At 45.4% G+C, this 16,883-nt stretch overlaps 1 protein-coding gene across 5 annotated transcripts in view; it reads left to right on the top strand.

The window, feature by feature from the left end:
• The window catches only part of TRAPPC9 (trafficking protein particle complex subunit 9), a 725,402-nt gene that overhangs the window by 199,925 nt on the left and 508,594 nt on the right, over window positions 1-16,883 (top strand). For all 5 annotated transcript variants that reach the window (XM_014346060.6, XM_034966644.3, XM_034966648.3 and 2 more), the window contains one exon: window positions 8,969-9,121. In XM_014346060.6, the coding sequence (XP_014201546.4) occupies window positions 8,969-9,121 (153 nt within the window). The remainder of the gene's footprint in view (window positions 1-8,968; window positions 9,122-16,883) is intronic.

The following is a 16,883-nucleotide window of genomic DNA, read 5'->3' as shown; positions in this document are numbered from 1 at the left end:
TCCCCCTTCTCTTCCTTCCAGGTTGTGTTGGGCAGGTGGTATTTCTTTAGTTTCATGTCTCCATTACAAGCCACTCCTCCTGATCTGGGTGTCTGACGCATCCTGCAGCCATGACTATGGGGAAGTCTGGTGGGCGAGCATTCACAGTCCATTTTGACAGGGTTCGTCTCTCAGTTGAAGCACGTTTAAGAAAAGAAAAGCCATCCCAACAGGCAAGAATAGTGCTATAATTATAGTTTTTGAATTTAGTTGTACACTCCTGATATGCTAGACTGAGAGCTGAAAGAATGAGATATTTTATAGAGGTCTGGGACCCTAGCAGGTTCACCTTTTACTTCCAGCTACTAGGACAGCAAGTCTTATTTCAGTTATATGCTACCCTGGCTTGGGCAATTAATTCAGCAAGCAGTTGTTGAACCTGTTCTGTGTGTAATGGTATTGTAAACTTTACAGAAATTTTCAGAGAGAGAGAAGCTGCATCTCTCATCTGGTCCCAGCTTTCAGGGGCTTCTCCTGTAGCCCCGATACCATTTCTTCCTACAATCAGAGACAACCTCCCCAGAGGGCAGGGGCTACGTCTTCTTTATCTCTGTCCCCAGAACCTAGCATAGCGCCTGCCATGAAGATATTTTAAGGCTGTGCAGTAAGTGTCCATTGAATGAATGAAATGGGCAGCAATAGAATGTGAAAACCAAGTCTCATCACAGTGCTGCAGAGCAGACAGAGGACTTTCATGCACATGACCTAGGCGGGTCGTCTGTGCCAGGTGCTGCAGAAAGCCCTTATGCTGTCTCATTCTGTCTCCACGTCACCTCTCACGTGCTCTCCATGTACTGACAGGGCGTCTTGGGATGACAGAGGACATGTGACTGCCCATGTTCAAAGAGCTGGTGAGATGGCAGTATTAGGACCCAGATTCACGTGTGTCTGACCCCAGAGCTCATGTGCTTGGCCATCATATTTTCTTTTCTGCCATATCTTTTTAAAGTACTCTCTCCCTTCACCTTCGTGAGCCTCTCCTTGTGTGTGCTTTCTGCCTGGTGATGATGCTGGTTGGGTTCATGGGTTCAGATAAGGGGTGAGAGGCAGATTGGTCTTTGCCAGTGCTGGATCTGACTCTTGGTTCTGTTACTTATTAGCTGTTGGGCTTTGGGTGAGTTGCTTAAACTCTCTGACTTTTAGTTGCCTCTTTAATACACATGTGGACAATGTAGCTGTAATGTGAAGTCAGAAGATAGGACTTAATAGATGGTTGTTTCAGTTATTGTCTCATGTTCTCCTTCCTGCTTCCTCCAGAGTGGCCCTTCCATGCTATGTTAGCACAGGTAGTAGAAAGGAGAGGTAGAACTTACCTAATTAGTTTGGACTCGTGGTTTTCATTAGCCTGGGCAAATTTTTTCTAGGCATTTGATCACCTTCCAATTTGCATGGCTGCGACAGAGTTCATCCACCACCTCAGAGAAGTTTATTCAGCTGGCAGAGTTGAGTCTGGGGACTTCAACAGTGATACACATGCCCCATTTGATTCTTGTCCTTCTCACCAGTCCCTGGCCCTCTTGTAGGACACCATAGAAAGCATCACCATTGGCTCAGAACGCACTTCACTTTCGAGCCACGGGCCTTAGCAAGGTCAGTCTTGCACGTGGATTTGCAGGCCAGATCCGTGGGGCTTCTCTCTATACTAAATTGGAGGGTGGTGGTAGGGTGGTGAGCTTCGACTCGAGTGAAATGTTAGCATGGTTTTATATCCATGCATGTGTGTGTATAGGTGTGAGCGTGTATATGTTTGTTTATAAAAGCGTAATGTATACTTATTGTCAAAAATTCAAAAAAATATAAAATAATTTGAAAATACCCATGATCTCATGACTCAAGGACAACCAATAAGAGCAGATAGGCAGGTCTTCGTTTTCTTTTTCGATGTCAGTGTTTTCATGTAGTTGGAATTAATCGTATACACTGTGGTATTCCGCTTTTTTCACATAGCTCTTTTCCATCTGTTCTAAGCGTGATGTCTGGGCACACGTGTGTGTTCTGCCTCATGCACTGTTGAGTGCCTGCTGGTGGCCAGGCCCTGTGAGGCATTGCATGGGAAGGGGCGCTGATGGCAGCTAACCCTAACGTGCACTCACTGAATGCCAGGGACAGGGTTAGACACTCTGCAGGAATCACTTCGTCCACACAGCTCTGATAAAGGGTTGTGAAGATTGTCCGGTTAGGAGAAGGAAACTGGGGCTTGAGGAGTGGGAGGAATAACTAGCATTGGTTGAGTACTTATTCTAAGCTGGGCACTATTGTAAGCATTTGACTTCCGTCAACTTGTTGATTCTGCATGACGACCCATTTTATAGATGAGTAAACTAAGATACACAGAACTTTGGTAACTTACCGAAGGATAGCCGGCCGGAGCCAGGATCTGAACCCAGGGCCTTTTGTCCTGAAGCTGGGGTTTGTAACTAGCACACACCCTGCCTCCCAAGGTGGTGAGGTTCAAAGGCAAGGTCTGGTCCCTGCCTTCCGTTTTTGACCGTTTGGTGGAAGAATGAGCTGCTTGGTACCTGGATGGTGTTCCGCTAGAGGCGTGTGTGTTGGAGCCCAGAGCAGTGATGTGGGATGGGAAGGCATCACAGGAAAGGAGCCTCCAAGTTGGCTTGTGAAGGACGCATAGAGTTTCTGTATTTGGGAAAGTGAGCGGGGCCTTCCTGGCAGAGGGAGTGGTGTGTGCAGGCGGGTAACTAGGGCACAGGGGTGAAGGGCGGGGAAGGAGAGCAGCCGTGAGAGGGGATTCCTGGGTGCCCATCCCACGATGTTGCTGTTATGTGCCATTGCAGCCGGAGATGAGCCTGAGAGCCCTCTGCTGCTTCCTCCGCGGGTTGGGCTGAGCTGCCACAGGGCAGGACCCAAAGGGGCGGCTGGTTCTTGGGGCCCGTGTTTCAGAAATGGTCTGACAGGACACTTGGGAGGGGAGGCTCTTACAGGGCCTCAGTATCTCAGCTGTATCGGCGGTTCACGGGGAGGTTGGCCAGGACCCCTGCAGCCCTGGGATAGGCCGTTTAAAGAAGTTGGCACACACTTCCAATGTTCTTGAGGCCTTGGGCCCTGGCCCCCAGCAAGCAGGCCCCATTGGTTTTCTGCACTGGTTTCATGTGGCCTGGCCTCTCTTATCCCATTCTATCCTGAATTGATTGACTGGATCGAAAAAGAAAGACAAAATGCCATTTATGAATCTACTGGGTGCATATTTATATAATGTTAAGTTCCTGGGTCATCAGGAGGATCTTGGTGCTGTAAATGGTTTGGAAGGGAAAGTGATAGCTTCCATTTTGGGGTCAGGTGCTGGCAAAACCCCTAGAGAATGTATCTAGCAGGCGGTTTGAATTTCTGGACTGCAGTTTAGGTGAGAGATCAGGAAAATTTGTAAAATTTAATTGTGTTTCCAGACTAGGTTAGTGCCATGTGCTCCAAGAACAAAAGAATTATCAGCAAACATCTAAAATCTTTATGTTCTATAGATTATTATAGAGGAAGAAGATGGCAACAGCCGTGTGTGTGAGGAGTTTTGAGTGAAATGTCAAATCCATTACTTGTGCCAGGGAGCGTGTGAACGCGGAGAACAAGTCCAGAATTAGTCGCACAGGGTCACCCTCCCTCTTTTGAACCTGCCCAAGCCCTCCTGCTCCCTCAGGCCATGTCTGAATGGCGGTCTCTCCGGGGAGTTTCTCTGGCCCTCCAGACTTGTCTGTCCTGTGCTGTCCTGTACCCAAGACAGACTGACCTGGTCATGACACACTTTGTTGTCTTGTGTCTAGTTTCCTGCCTAATTTCTGTCTCCTCTGTCAGACCATGAGCGCTGGGAGAGCGGTCACTGGCCTGTTTGCCCACTGATGTGTTTTTTTGTGCTCGCTACAGAGCTTGACACACAGGAGACACTCAATAAATATTTATCTGAAGAATGACTACTTACTTTGCCAAAGGACAGTGATGCAGTTCTCCTCACATGCACATCCCAGTGAGAGCTACAGACAGAAAGATCAGCTCACACAGTTGGGTGCAGAGTGCTGGAGCCTGTCCTGGAGGTACGTGCAGGTGTTTGCAGGCATGGCGGGAGGGCTTCCAGCCTAAGAACAAGGGCTGGGATGGTTGCATATCTGAGTAGATACCCTGGACCTGGGTATTAAAAAGCTCTAGAAAATCCAGCCAGGCAGAGAAGGTAGGGGAAGACATTTCCAGTAGTGGGCACACAATGGGGCAGAGTTCTGGACTTAAGAAAGCATTCGGCATATTCAGGGACCCCCCCCATGCTAGGAGTCTATTGGAGGTGTCACCAGATGTCAACTTCTGAAAGGACGTGTGCTTCTTTCCTCCCTCCCCTGTGCGCTCGCATGGCACGGGGTCCTTTTTCCCACTCCTGGGCCCCTGTTTGGGGAGGCTTCTTTACAAACCAAGGTGGGTCTAAAGTAGTGTCGTCAGGATGGCACCTCCAAGTGCCATTGGAGGAGAAGTAGAAGGAGGGTGGACAGGTTGGCTCAGCGCAGAAGAGGCCCAGGCCGGTGCCAGCACTGCTGCGTGGAGAAGAGGCAGCAACTGCGTTCTGAGCTGCCAGAGGACTGAGGCACGGTGAATGGGTGTGAGGGCCAGGGTTCACTTCTTGACTCTGGGACATCCTAGCTTTGTACCCTTAGGAAAGCTGCTTGATCTCTCTGAACTCTAGTTTGCTCATTCATATGATGTGGATAATGCTGGCATATGGAGATTTTGGGAGGAGCTCAGGGTATGCTGTAAGCTAACTACTCTGCACTATGGCTGAGACTCATGCCTCCTCTGGCCTTAGCATATGAACTTCAGACAGTGCCTGGCACAGAGGGAGAGCTCAGACACCTGAACACTTATTGGGACTGTTCCGTAATGGAAGTAGCAGGAAGTAGTAGACATGGAAGGCTACAAGCCCCCATCATTGGTGGTGTTCTTGCCTAACCTGAATAATTATAACAGCAAACACTTAACTGAGACTCACTGGGCACCGTGCCCTGTCCTAAGTACTCTATATGTTTTAAACCCACTAACCCTCACAGCAGCCCTAGAAAGTAGGTACAGGTATTTCTCCCCACTTTACTTGTAAAAGAAGGGGAAGCTGAGACCCCAGGAAAGTAACACAGCCAATGGCAAGCTAGGAAGGTGGGGATCTGGGGTTTGAACCCAGGCCTGTAGTTTCAGTTGTGTTTAACCACAGCTGCTGCAGCTGCCCACAGACGTGTCAGCACCTACAGAAGAGCACAGTGGAAAGGAACTCCAGCGTCTTGTGGGAGGGTAGATTCTCAGAATACACATAGAATGGCAACCAAGCGGAAGCAGGTGGGCCTGCCCGGGGGTCCTGCGTGGAGGAGGTCACATCGAGTAGGCAGAGAACTGGCATGGCTTGAGAGAGCAGGTGGGAAGGAAGAAAGTCAGTTACCTTCCTTACTAATGAGCCAAGATGTCGTCAGAGCCCTTCTGAAGGAGTGGGAAGAAAGCTGCGACCCAATTGATGATGTGATTTTGTGTCAGACTCTCCTTTTCCTTCCGCTTTCTCACCTGTAAGATGGCTTTGAAGTTCTTTTCCTGTTTGGAGACAGATCTTTGTTCTTTCTCTGACTGAGTGACTTACCGTCTAATGGATAAATCATATATGTGAGTATCCACACATTCCCCTGAGCAGCCAAGGGCCAAATGTTGTGTGTTGAAGCGGGTTTCCAGACAGAGAATTCAGTACCCTGTTGTCATCATGAAATACCAAAGCGACCAGCGTTTTGTACCCTTTGCCCCCAAAGCTTGACTGAAGTGTTTAGATTTTTATCCTGTAATTAGAGTGGCTATAATTGGATATGATTCACTTTCTTTGACTTTAGGTGATTCTTGTTGACCCATTCCATCTCCCACTTTGAGTTTTGGATAATACTTTCCTCCAATTCTCCATTTCCCTTTCACTAAATTCCTATAAGAATCTCATCCAACAGCCACAGCTTCTTCCGTTTTGGGGACGGAGTCTCGCTTTGTTGCCCAGGCTGGAGCGTAGTGGCGTGACCTTGACTCACTGCAACCTCCACCTCCCTGGGTCAAGTGACTCTCATGCCTTGGGCTCCTGAATAGCCAGGACTACAGGTGTGCGCCACCATGCCCAGCTAATTTTTGTATTTTTAGTAGAGACAGGGTTTCACCCTGCTGCCCAGGCTGGCCTCGAACGCCTGGCCTCAGGTGATCTGCCCGCCTCGGCCTCCCAAAGTGCTGGGATTACAGGTGTGAGCCACCGCGCCCGGCCTACAGCTTCTCGAAACCATCTGAACGTAAGGATTCATTCCTCAGACTGTCGTTAAAGTTGACTTTCCAGGAACCAGCCTGCTCAACAATTCCATCATCCTTTTCCCAGCCGTCTGTCTTTTCCCAGATCATTCTAAAATACTGTGATAGTATCAGTTTGCAAAGCATCTGAACACCATCTAAGGTGGTGGACTGGGTGATGCTGAAGGGCAGCTAATATTTATCAAACATCTATAATATGCCAAGACTTCCACTGACAGCTGAATGACCTGTTACGTATGCTAACCTCCTTCCATGATTTCACTGGTTGTTGGGAGGATTAAGTGAGGTAACACGTGGAGTGTCTGGCACATTTGAGGTGTTCTGTGAATGACTAAGTAAATAAATGAATGTGATGTGGTTTCTAAACACTTTTCAAGGACGCTGTCCCCTGGATCTGTCTCTCTGTGTTAGTATCCTTCTTTAAGGAAACATGGAGACGTAAACGCCATCTGTCAGACCTGCTCCAGAGGGAGCTTGGCCAGTTCTGCAGGACCGTGCCATGGTCGAGCACACCTCCGGCCAGGAATATGTCTGCTTATTTTGCAGCTCAGTTTGTCCTCGTGTTCTGGAGTTAGCACACCACGTATCTTTTTTCTTTCATGGGGATTTTGGTCAAGCTCTCCGTCTTCCCCTGAGCTCCTGTGAGGTTCACTTCTGGGTCCTCCGACCAGGACTTTACATTTGAACTTCACCATGAAATGTCTTCATGCAGGAAGTGAATGTGACTTTGGAATCATTTGGATCTAGGATTCTAGACCGATTCCATAGTTTGTGACCATGGATAAGTTACTTCATCTCTCTAAAACCGTCTCCTTATTCAGACCGAAGACGTTCAGCATAAAAAACTGGTTCCCAGAAAGGGGATAGTGGGAAAACAGCAAGTCGCTCCTGCCTCCTAGGCTGGAGGGGCACCAGGAGGAGGACCTTTGCAGAGCCTGGAAGCTGGGCCCTTCCTGGGAGGAGGAGGGCCCCGTGCTCATGGCTTCCTGTCCCCTGTGTTGGTCAGGAGGGTTTCTTGTTCTACCATGTGGGGACAGCCAGACACCTAGCATGCGACACAGGGCATGTGCACCTGACAGCAGTTCATTGGTCACAGACACTCACAGCTGGGGAAGGAGGATGCCATGCCACGTAGGGCCATGTGGAGCTGCACTCAGGAACAGAGAGAGCAGCTGCCCAGGGGCTGGGGGAGGCGGGCTTTGGGGTATGGAGAGGGAGGGCTGCCCCCGGCTCCCCAGGGAGGATGTGACTGGCTTATTTCAGTCCCTTCCAGGCTGGCAGGGAACTGACACCCACTGCCCAGGATACACAGGGCTGCACCTGCTTTCCACGCCTGGAAACCTGCCTGGCTGAGGGACCCTGTATCTGCAGGAGCAGAGTCAGGAGGGGACTTGTGGTGAGGCCGTTTGGGGCCCTCCCAGTTTTGCCAGATGTCAAGGCAGCATGTCATACTGTGCCTGGGTTTTAGGAACTGGAGCCTTGGAGAGACGCAGCTACTTCAGTGGGCACCAGCAGTGGCCTCCCCATGTCCCCTTCCTGTCCCCCTTCCTCCTGTGTTGCCTGAGGTTCTTACAGTGCTGTGGTCTTCTTGGTGCTTTTACAGATAGTACTTTATTGAATCTGTAAAATAACCCTGTGGTGCAGTAATTGTTATCCCCATTTTACACATGAAGAAACCTTGACTCCAAGGGATCATTATTCTCCATGGCACTCGAGTTAGTCAGTGTCAAAAAGGCACCAAAGTCAAGGCCATGTGACTCTAACATTCAAGACTTTTTATTAAAGACCATGGTGTATTTGCCAGAAAGCAAGGGAAACACCTGTCCCCAGAGGCCCTTCCCAAGGTGCCGTCCTTAATTCTTTGATTTGATTTTTTTTTTTTTTGAGATGGAGTCTTGCTCTGTTGCCCAGGCTGGAGTGCAGTGGCATGATCTTGGCTCATTGCAACCTCTGCCTGCCGGATTCAAGCGATTCTCCTGCCTCAGCCTCCCGAGTAGCTGGGATTACAGAGGCGCGCTGCCACACTGGCTAAATTTTGTACTTTTTTGTAGAGATGGGGTTTCACCATGTTGTCCAGGCTGGACTGGAACTCCTGACCTCAAGTGATTCACCCTGCCTCAGCCTTTCAAAGTGCTGGGATTATAAGCGTGAGCCACAGTGTCCCGCTTGGGTTTTGATTTTTTATTCTCTTTTTGTGAAGAGGTGTCTCATATTAAATATACACTTTCCCTACTACACTTGGATCTGTTTCTCTTTAAGGTGATATAATACAGAAAATATTCATTGTGGAGAAATTTAGTTTAACTCTGATTTAGTTTATAAGAGCAAAACAGCATTTATTTGGTCAATGAGAAGGAGTTGCTCACTAAGGCGTCAAGATGGCTTGGCTTGAGCTCGGTGCCTCTAGAGATGAGCCGTTCTTCCTCCTCCCTGTGCCTCCTTCATAAACAGGGGTGATTGCCTTGCAACACTTCTTGGTTCTGGAATGTTCTTGTCACTTTGATCTTACACATTTTAAAAGCTCTTCTTTTTCCTTGGCTTTTGAGAATGCCTCAGAATTTTCTAGGGGATTGGTAAGTCCCATACTGCCTCAGTTACAGCATCCTCATCACTGTCATTGTTATTATTATAGAAAAATTGTACGGCGACTTCTTGAGCTGGAAGCTGGAGGAAACCCTTGCCCAGTTCCCTTTGCAGCCTGGGAAGGTGGCCACGTTCACAATCAACATCAAAGTGAAGCTGGATTTCTCCTGCCAGGAGAATCTCCTGCAGGATCTCAGTGATGGTAAGCGCTTTCCTAATTTTAATTAGCACGTCAGGGTCCTAGATACTGTGTAGCAACCCCCATCCCTTGATGCCTGCTGTTTGCTGTTTGTAACTCACTTGTCATTCATTAACTCAAGCTGCCTGAGACATCTCCTGGGCACTTTGTTAACAGAGTGTGTTACTGTATGTGTCTGAAAGTAATAAAAGTACTTTTTATCTAAATGATTTAATTCTCACTCTTTATTATTTTGTACTCATTTACCAGCAGGTCATTCTAAATTAGTGGAATGTAGGAATTACTGCGTTTTTTCAAGTATAACTGCTGTGATTCTTTAGACATCTAATTAGCCGTGATGATAAAGTTTTCCTTCAAAGTCTGATGATATCTATAAGGAGGTGGAGTGTGGAAGAAATGGAAATTTATATTTGTTGTAACATTAGGACTGATTAGAGATAAGATTTCATAGATTGGCTGGGTGTGATGGCTCACACCTATAATCTCAGCACTTTGGGAGGCCAGGGCGGGCGGATCACCTGAGGCCAGGAGTTTCAGACCAGCCTGGACAACATGGTGAAATCCTGTCTCTGTTAAAAATACAAAAATTCGTCGGGCATGGTGGCGCATGCCTGTAATCCCAGCTACTCAGGAGGCTGAGGGCAGGAGAATCGCTTGAACCTGGGAGGCGGAGGTTGCAGTGAGTCGAGATCACACCACTGCACTCCAGCCTGGGCAACACAGTGAGACTCCATCTCAAAAAAAAAAAAAAAAGATTTCATAAATTAATTATGCCAAATTATGAAGCATTCATTTGGAGGCAGTGTGGAGTCTTTCAGTCAACTCAGGCTCCCCTAACAAAATACCACAGACAGAACAGCTTAAACAACCAAGATTTATTTCCTCATAGCTCTGGAGACTGGGAGTCTGAGATCAGACTGTCAGCCGTGGTGATTTTCTGGTGAGGGAGGGCCCTCTTCCTGGCTTGCAGATGGCCACCTTCGTGCTGCGTCCCCACGTGGAGGAGAGAGGGAGCTCTGCTGTCCACCCCTTCTTACAAGGGCACTCATCTCATAGAGGGGGCTCCATCTCCATTGCCTCATCTAACCCTAATTACCTCCCAAAGGCCCCACCTCCTAAAGCTGTCCCACTGGGGGACAGGCCTTCAGTAGATGCAGCTGGGGAAGGGGGACGCAGCTCAGTCCCTAACAGACGCCGTCCATGGAGTTTGCTGTCTGCACCCTCTGCAGTTCAAATAGTCAGCATGAGCTTCTTGTATAGTGCTGGTATTTGGTAAAATATTCTTTTTATATTATTAACAAATGTAGAAAAACAGATTTAGGGTTGGATACATTAGAAAATGAAAAAAGTCGAGAGGATTTAAAATTATACCAAGACTTAAAAATGTCTGATGACACGGATTTTTTTTGGTTGGTTTGTAAACGGCTTTATCCCGCTGAACTGCGTTTTTTCTTTTTAATCAGTAGACAGAGGGTTACATAGGTTCTGACTTCTTTTTCCCAAGAAGGGGGTTTGGCAGAAGAAATGGTGCCCAGCACCTGCCCCTGGAACACTTGGGACTGGATATTACCCCAGGGCTATGTCTTGGCACGTGGACTCCAGGCTAGCAGTGAGGGAATGGTGACCGTGGTTTCTCCCATGGCCGGCCAGGGTCGTCTTATTCCTGAGGAACAGTGTGGAAGGCTTCCAAGTGGAAGGCTTGGCTTTTTGTGCTTGGTTGTTTGAATTTGCATGTTCAGTGCAGACCTATTTTGTCCTGTTATGACTGTGCTTCTGCCTTTTGTTATAGAGGGGACTAGGGCAGTCTCTCTGCCCTTCTAAGGTCAGAGAGAAAAATTGAGCAAAATTGCAATTTGGGACTTGTAGTCTGGGAATACCTTCTTCTATCTTTTAAAACAAAACCAAATCAGACCTCGAATTATGGTCACCAGGTGGTTTGTAAATGTGAGGCTGGCCTGATTGCTGGTCATGGCACGTAGTGGTTACTCATGAGATGCCCCCTTTATTAATAACAGTTAATAGAAGCTCTGGCTGGTTGTTTACATAGTATGTGGCAGAAAGAGACAGCGAATCTCTAAGGTAAGTTTTACCTTAGAAAAACCAGGAAACCAGGTCAAGTTTTATGGAGGAAAAGGTAGGCACAAAGAACCACCCAGAGCTTGGTCCATGGAGGCTGCCTTGTTACGTGCAGTTCAGTCTGAGGAAGCACGAGACCATCACGGCGCCCTTATGTGACGTGGCTGTGAACTCAGTGGCAGAGGCTCATTTGTGGCCTCTGGGAACTGGGAGATGACCCCCTGTAGCTCACAGTCTAACAGTCTCAGAGACATCTAACGGGGGACCACGTGTGGATCCAATTTGATTCTCAGGCATGGACTCGCATTAATTATGGTTACTGAAGTTAAATGACGCTTAAAAATTTCACAGCAACCTGGATAGCTGTTGCACAAACCGGGATCCTGGATTCAGTGTGGGCCATAGATAGCTGGAAGATAATGTTTATTGAGCATTGTCACATGTTGTGTATAAAGACTGGGCTAGCCACTTTTTTTCTGGCATTATTTCTATTTAATCTTTGTAAAAACTCCATAAAGTAAATGTTGTAATTCCCATTTTATAAACGCAAGTGGGAAGAATGTTCTAGATTAAAGGAGATTGAAGAGCTATAACAATCAAATGCCGTGCATGATCCTTAATTGTATCCTGGATTTAAAAAAGAAGACTTTGTTTTGGGACAATTGAAGAAATTGAATACTATAAGATAATATTATTGTATCAATGACAAATATATCGAGTATGATAATGAAATTGAAATTGTAGCAGAAAATTCTTGTTCTTAGGAAATAAATGCAGAAGCATTTAAGAGTGAAAGATCAGGCCAGGCACGGTGGCTCACGCCTGTAATCCTGCACTTTGGGAGGCCGAGGTGTGCCGATCATGAGGTCAGGAGATTGAGACCATCCTGGCTAACATGGTGAAACCCCGTCTCTACTAAAAATACAAAAACAAAAATTAGCTGGGCGTGGTGGCGGGCGCCTGTAGTCCCAGCTACTCAGGAGGCTGAGGTGGGAGAATGGCGTGAACCCGGGAGGCGGAGCTTGCAGTGAGCCGAGATCGCGCCACTGCACTCCAGCCTGGGTGACAGAGCGAGACTCCATCTCAAAAAAAAAAAAAAAAAAAAGAGTGAAAGATGATTTGCCTGCACTTACTTTAATAGGGTGAAGGAAAAAAAATACAGTGTGAATGTGAATCTAGAGAGAAATAAAGTAAAAATGTCAAATTATTAAAAAGAAGTGTCTTTAACTATTTACAATACCAAATATGTGGAATCGACCTAAGTGGCCATCAATAGTGAATTGGATAAAGAAAATGTGGTACATATACACCCTGGAAGACTATGCAGCCATACAACAGAATGAAATCATGGCCTTTGCAGCAACATGGATGCATCTGGAAGCCATTATCCTAAACCAATGAATGCAGGAATAGAAAGGCAAATACAGCATATTCTCACATATAAGTGGGAGGTATGCATTGAGTCCTCACAGACATAAAGGTGGCAACAACAGACACGGGGGCTACTCGAGAAGGCAGGGAGTGAGGGGGGCAGGGAGGGAAAAACCAGTTGTTGGGTACCACGCTCACTGTCCGGATGACAGAATCATTCATTTCCCAAACCTCAGCATCACACAGTATACTCATGTAACAAACCTGAACATGTACCCCCAAATCTAAAATAAAAGTTGAAATTATAAAAAAAAGTTGGCTTTAGATAAAGAGATATAGATCTTCATTTCTTGTAACTTTTCTGTAGGTTCGATATTTTTCAAAATAGTAACAAGAAAAAGATTTTGTAGAGCACTGTTTTGATGTATTATTTTGATTTCTAAGTGAATTTTAGAAATTGTTTCTAAATGAAACATCAGAAAGCAAATTATTTACCTTATCTTCAAATTCTTGGCAGATATCTATCTTCTTCATATAACTAGCCTAGGGTAAGAGAAGTCAACTTTTCACCCACAAAATAGTATATTCTTTTCCTATGATCCTTATAATACTTGAAATCTCTGATTTCTTGGAATTTTATGTTTAAAATTAGAAGTCCTGGAAGATGGTGGCAAACTGTCTTAGGTTTTGAATATATGAACTATTCAGTCAAACAGACTGAACAACTAGAATAGAAAAACCAAATACCCATAGGCAAAAATATATAGCAAAACCAGTTGCCAGAGTATCCCCACGGACCCCAAAATATAAGTAGATGTGGACGAACCACTAATAACAACACGGTTTCACCGTCTGCACAAGAGGAAGCCGGAAACACACACACCCAGGAATCCCCACACAGCCAGCAGGTACTCATTGGGCAGCTCAGTGGGCCAAGTTGAGAACAGCAGCTGAAATGTGGAGGAGTTTGTATGTTCCAGTAGCAGATGAGTGCAAATAATTCCTCTAGAACAAAGCCTCACCTGTGGAGAAGCTGCTAGGAACAGAGGTGAGATAGCAGAAGCAAGGAAAGAGAAGATCTGGCTGAAACTAGGGGAGGAGAACACAGTTAAGTGGTCTAGAAAGTAATTTCTTATATTCTTGAGTACCACCCCAAAACACAGAATACAGTGTGTAGATTTACTAGAATTAGAAGAGCTATCCTGAATCATTTCTCCTAAACATTCATGAAAACTAGTTTCATGTAAAGATGGTCAACAGAAAAGGATCATGGCCAAACTCTATGCAGAGTGATTCTAGTGAAAACATAAGCAGCGAGATAACATAGAAGAACATGCTCAAGAGCTGATAAAAATTACAAAAACCCATAATGAGCTAAAAGACATGAAGAAGAAGTACAAAAGAATAACATAAATCTGAATGAGAAAAACTCAGAAATGAGATGGATATAACTCAGGAAAGAATTTGAAATAGAAGAAATTTTTTTTTCCAGCATTGTAGTTTCTAGTGAGTTATATATACCTGTCAGATACATTAAGGGAAGCAGAAGATGAAAAGAGAGAAGAAAAAAGAATCGAGAGAAAGATGATTAAAGAGAAAGTGACACACTTAGAAGCTAGGCAAAGAAGATCTAACGTACATGCATGCATGCATACATATATACATACATATATCTGCTATGAGACACCAGAGAAGGAAACGGAAACAATGGAACCACAACATGTTAAAAACTATAATTCACAGAAAACTTTCTGGAATTAAAAAAAAAAAAACCCTTGAAACTATTGCATGAATGGGTACACTGTATACATGAGAATCTTGACTTAGAATGACCAGGACATATTCTAGTTACATTACTGGACTTAAAGTCTTTTGGGCTTTTAGACCCAGATAGCAAGTGATTTATGAAATAAAGAAAATCAGATTATCATTGGACTTTTTGACAGCAGCAGTATTCCAGAAGCCAATAGAATAGCATGTATCTAGACTATGTCTAGCTACTCATGTAATGAAAATTTAAGCCAGAGATTTGTAGGCACAGCCACACTAACTTTTAGGTATACAGGGCTTAGACAAATTGTTGTCAACATGCAAGACTGGAAGAATTAAATTCTCATGATTTCTTGAGGATTCTACTAGGGAAGCACAGCCAAAATAACTAGAGAGACGTTGTCATAAGGACTTGTGGTGAACATTAAACATATCGTTGCTTGTATAGCTAAGACCAAATGAGCATTCAAAGGGAGAAGATAGTATGTCATGGTAATCTGCTCTTACAGTATCCATCACAATAATTTAAAACATGGGGGGAGCATGGGAAGTCATATGCAAAAGTAATTTTTTTTTTTTGAGACAAAGTCTGGCTCTATCGCCCAGGCTAGAGTGCAGTGGCACGATCTCAGCTCACTGCCACCTCCTCTTCCTGGGTTCAAGTGATTCTCCTGCCTCAGCCTCCCAAGTAGCTGGGACTACATGTGTACGCCACCACACCTGGGTAATTTTTGTATTTTTAGGAGAGATGGGGTTTCACCACGTTGGCCAGGCTGGTCTCAAACTCCTGACCTCAGGTGATCCACCCGCCTCGGCCTCCCAAAGTGCTGGGATTACAAGTGTGAGCCACCATGCCCGGCCCCAAAAGTAATTTTTAAACTGTTCTCTGTAATTGTTTTGGTAGAGATAGTGTTAGTACTCATATTCTGAAACTAGGTATCAGTGTAGGGTAAAGTAAATGATTAATTCTGTGATAATCTCATTCTATCATCTGAATCTAGTTTTGAACTAGGATTCTCATATGGAAGACAGGAAGTAACTGATGTCAGATATGAAGCTAAGTAAAAACCTTGTAGTTTAGAATTTGAATAAAAAATAGCAAGAAATCATGAACTATTTGAAAAGCTATCAATCTCCTAGCCTTGTACAGTGTCCGAGTCTAGAAACGGACCAGTCCAGCAGCAGTGAGCATTCCTAATGCCCACCTCCTGGTCTTGAAACACACTTTCTCACTCAGAGAAAAATAACCAGTTCTAGATGTGGAGCAGGAAACAGAGCAGGAAGGTGATCTTGGACCATCTTGTCAAACTTGCAGCAAAGGAGCGATTAGAGAGCATTGAGGTTGTGTTGAAGGGCTCCGCCTGAAGAAGTGACCACTGGCAATTTGAGCATCAGTAAAGATGCGAACTGTGTTTCAGTCCATGAGTTCTCAATGCTACTTGAGAGAATTGTTCACCCTTGGAAAATGATGGGGAAGCGATTTATCATTTTGAAAATGGTAAGCAATGAGTATTTATTCTGCCTTTTCATGTAGACTGCGCGATTGGACGATCTAATAACAGTTGATGAGGGGAGTCTCTCTTTATAGAAGTATTTGGGCTAACAATGGAGGTAAGTAGGATAGAGTTCGAATATCATCATTTTGCCATCCCTAATAGATTAATGAGTCAAGACAGTAAGCATCCACATAACAAAATAAGAGACAACCACACATTATGTTCCTCCTGCTGGGAGAACACAGCACCTTCTGTGAATTAGCAGTGTCCCAGAATCACACCTGAGGCTGATCAGCACTCTGGCTCTAACTGCTAATTTACAGGACTTCAGAAGGCAGAAAAACTTGTTAAACTACACCACGGGGACACAGTTGGCAGTCCAGACTCCAGGAAACCCTGCAGTCCATGAATTGGTTCTCTCAACAAGTAAATTATCAGGGGGAAAAAGGGATGAAGTTCTGGAGATAGATGATGGTGATGATTGTACAACAGTGTGAATGTGCTTAATGCTGCTGACCCCGTACATTTAAAAATGGTTAAAGTGGCAAACTTTAAATTATGTGTATTTTACAGACACACACACACACACACACACACACACACACACCACAAAACAAAGAGATGAAAAGGCTATCTGTAGTTTAAGAGAGAGTTAAATGACACATTTAAAAATAGGCACAGCTAAACCGTAGTTTCATTGCTGCATGCTTATGTGGTAAAATGGCAAAGAGAAGCAAGGCAGTGACTAGCACAAAGTCTGGGTGGTGGGCCCTGTGGGCGAGGGAGGACGCCAGCATTGGGATGGGCAAACCGAGGGCTTCTCGGGGGCTGGTAAAATTCTGCTTCTGGACCTGTGTGGTGTTTTCTAGGGTGTTTGCTTCATAATAATTCATTAAGTGATACCTTTATTTTTGGTGGTTTTGTCAATCAGTGTTGTATTTCACAATAAAGTGTTTTTTAAAAGAAGAGGCCAGGCGTGGTGGCTCATGCCTGTAATCCCAGCACTTTGGGAGGCTGAGGCAGGCGAATGATGGGGTCAGGAGATCGAGACC

This window comes from Pan paniscus, chromosome 7, assembly GCF_029289425.2.
Source record: "Pan paniscus chromosome 7, NHGRI_mPanPan1-v2.0_pri, whole genome shotgun sequence".
NCBI lineage: Eukaryota > Metazoa > Chordata > Mammalia > Primates > Hominidae > Pan > Pan paniscus.
Note: the sequence above shows the minus strand (reverse complement) of the source record. Positions and strands in the feature narration are given on the sequence as shown.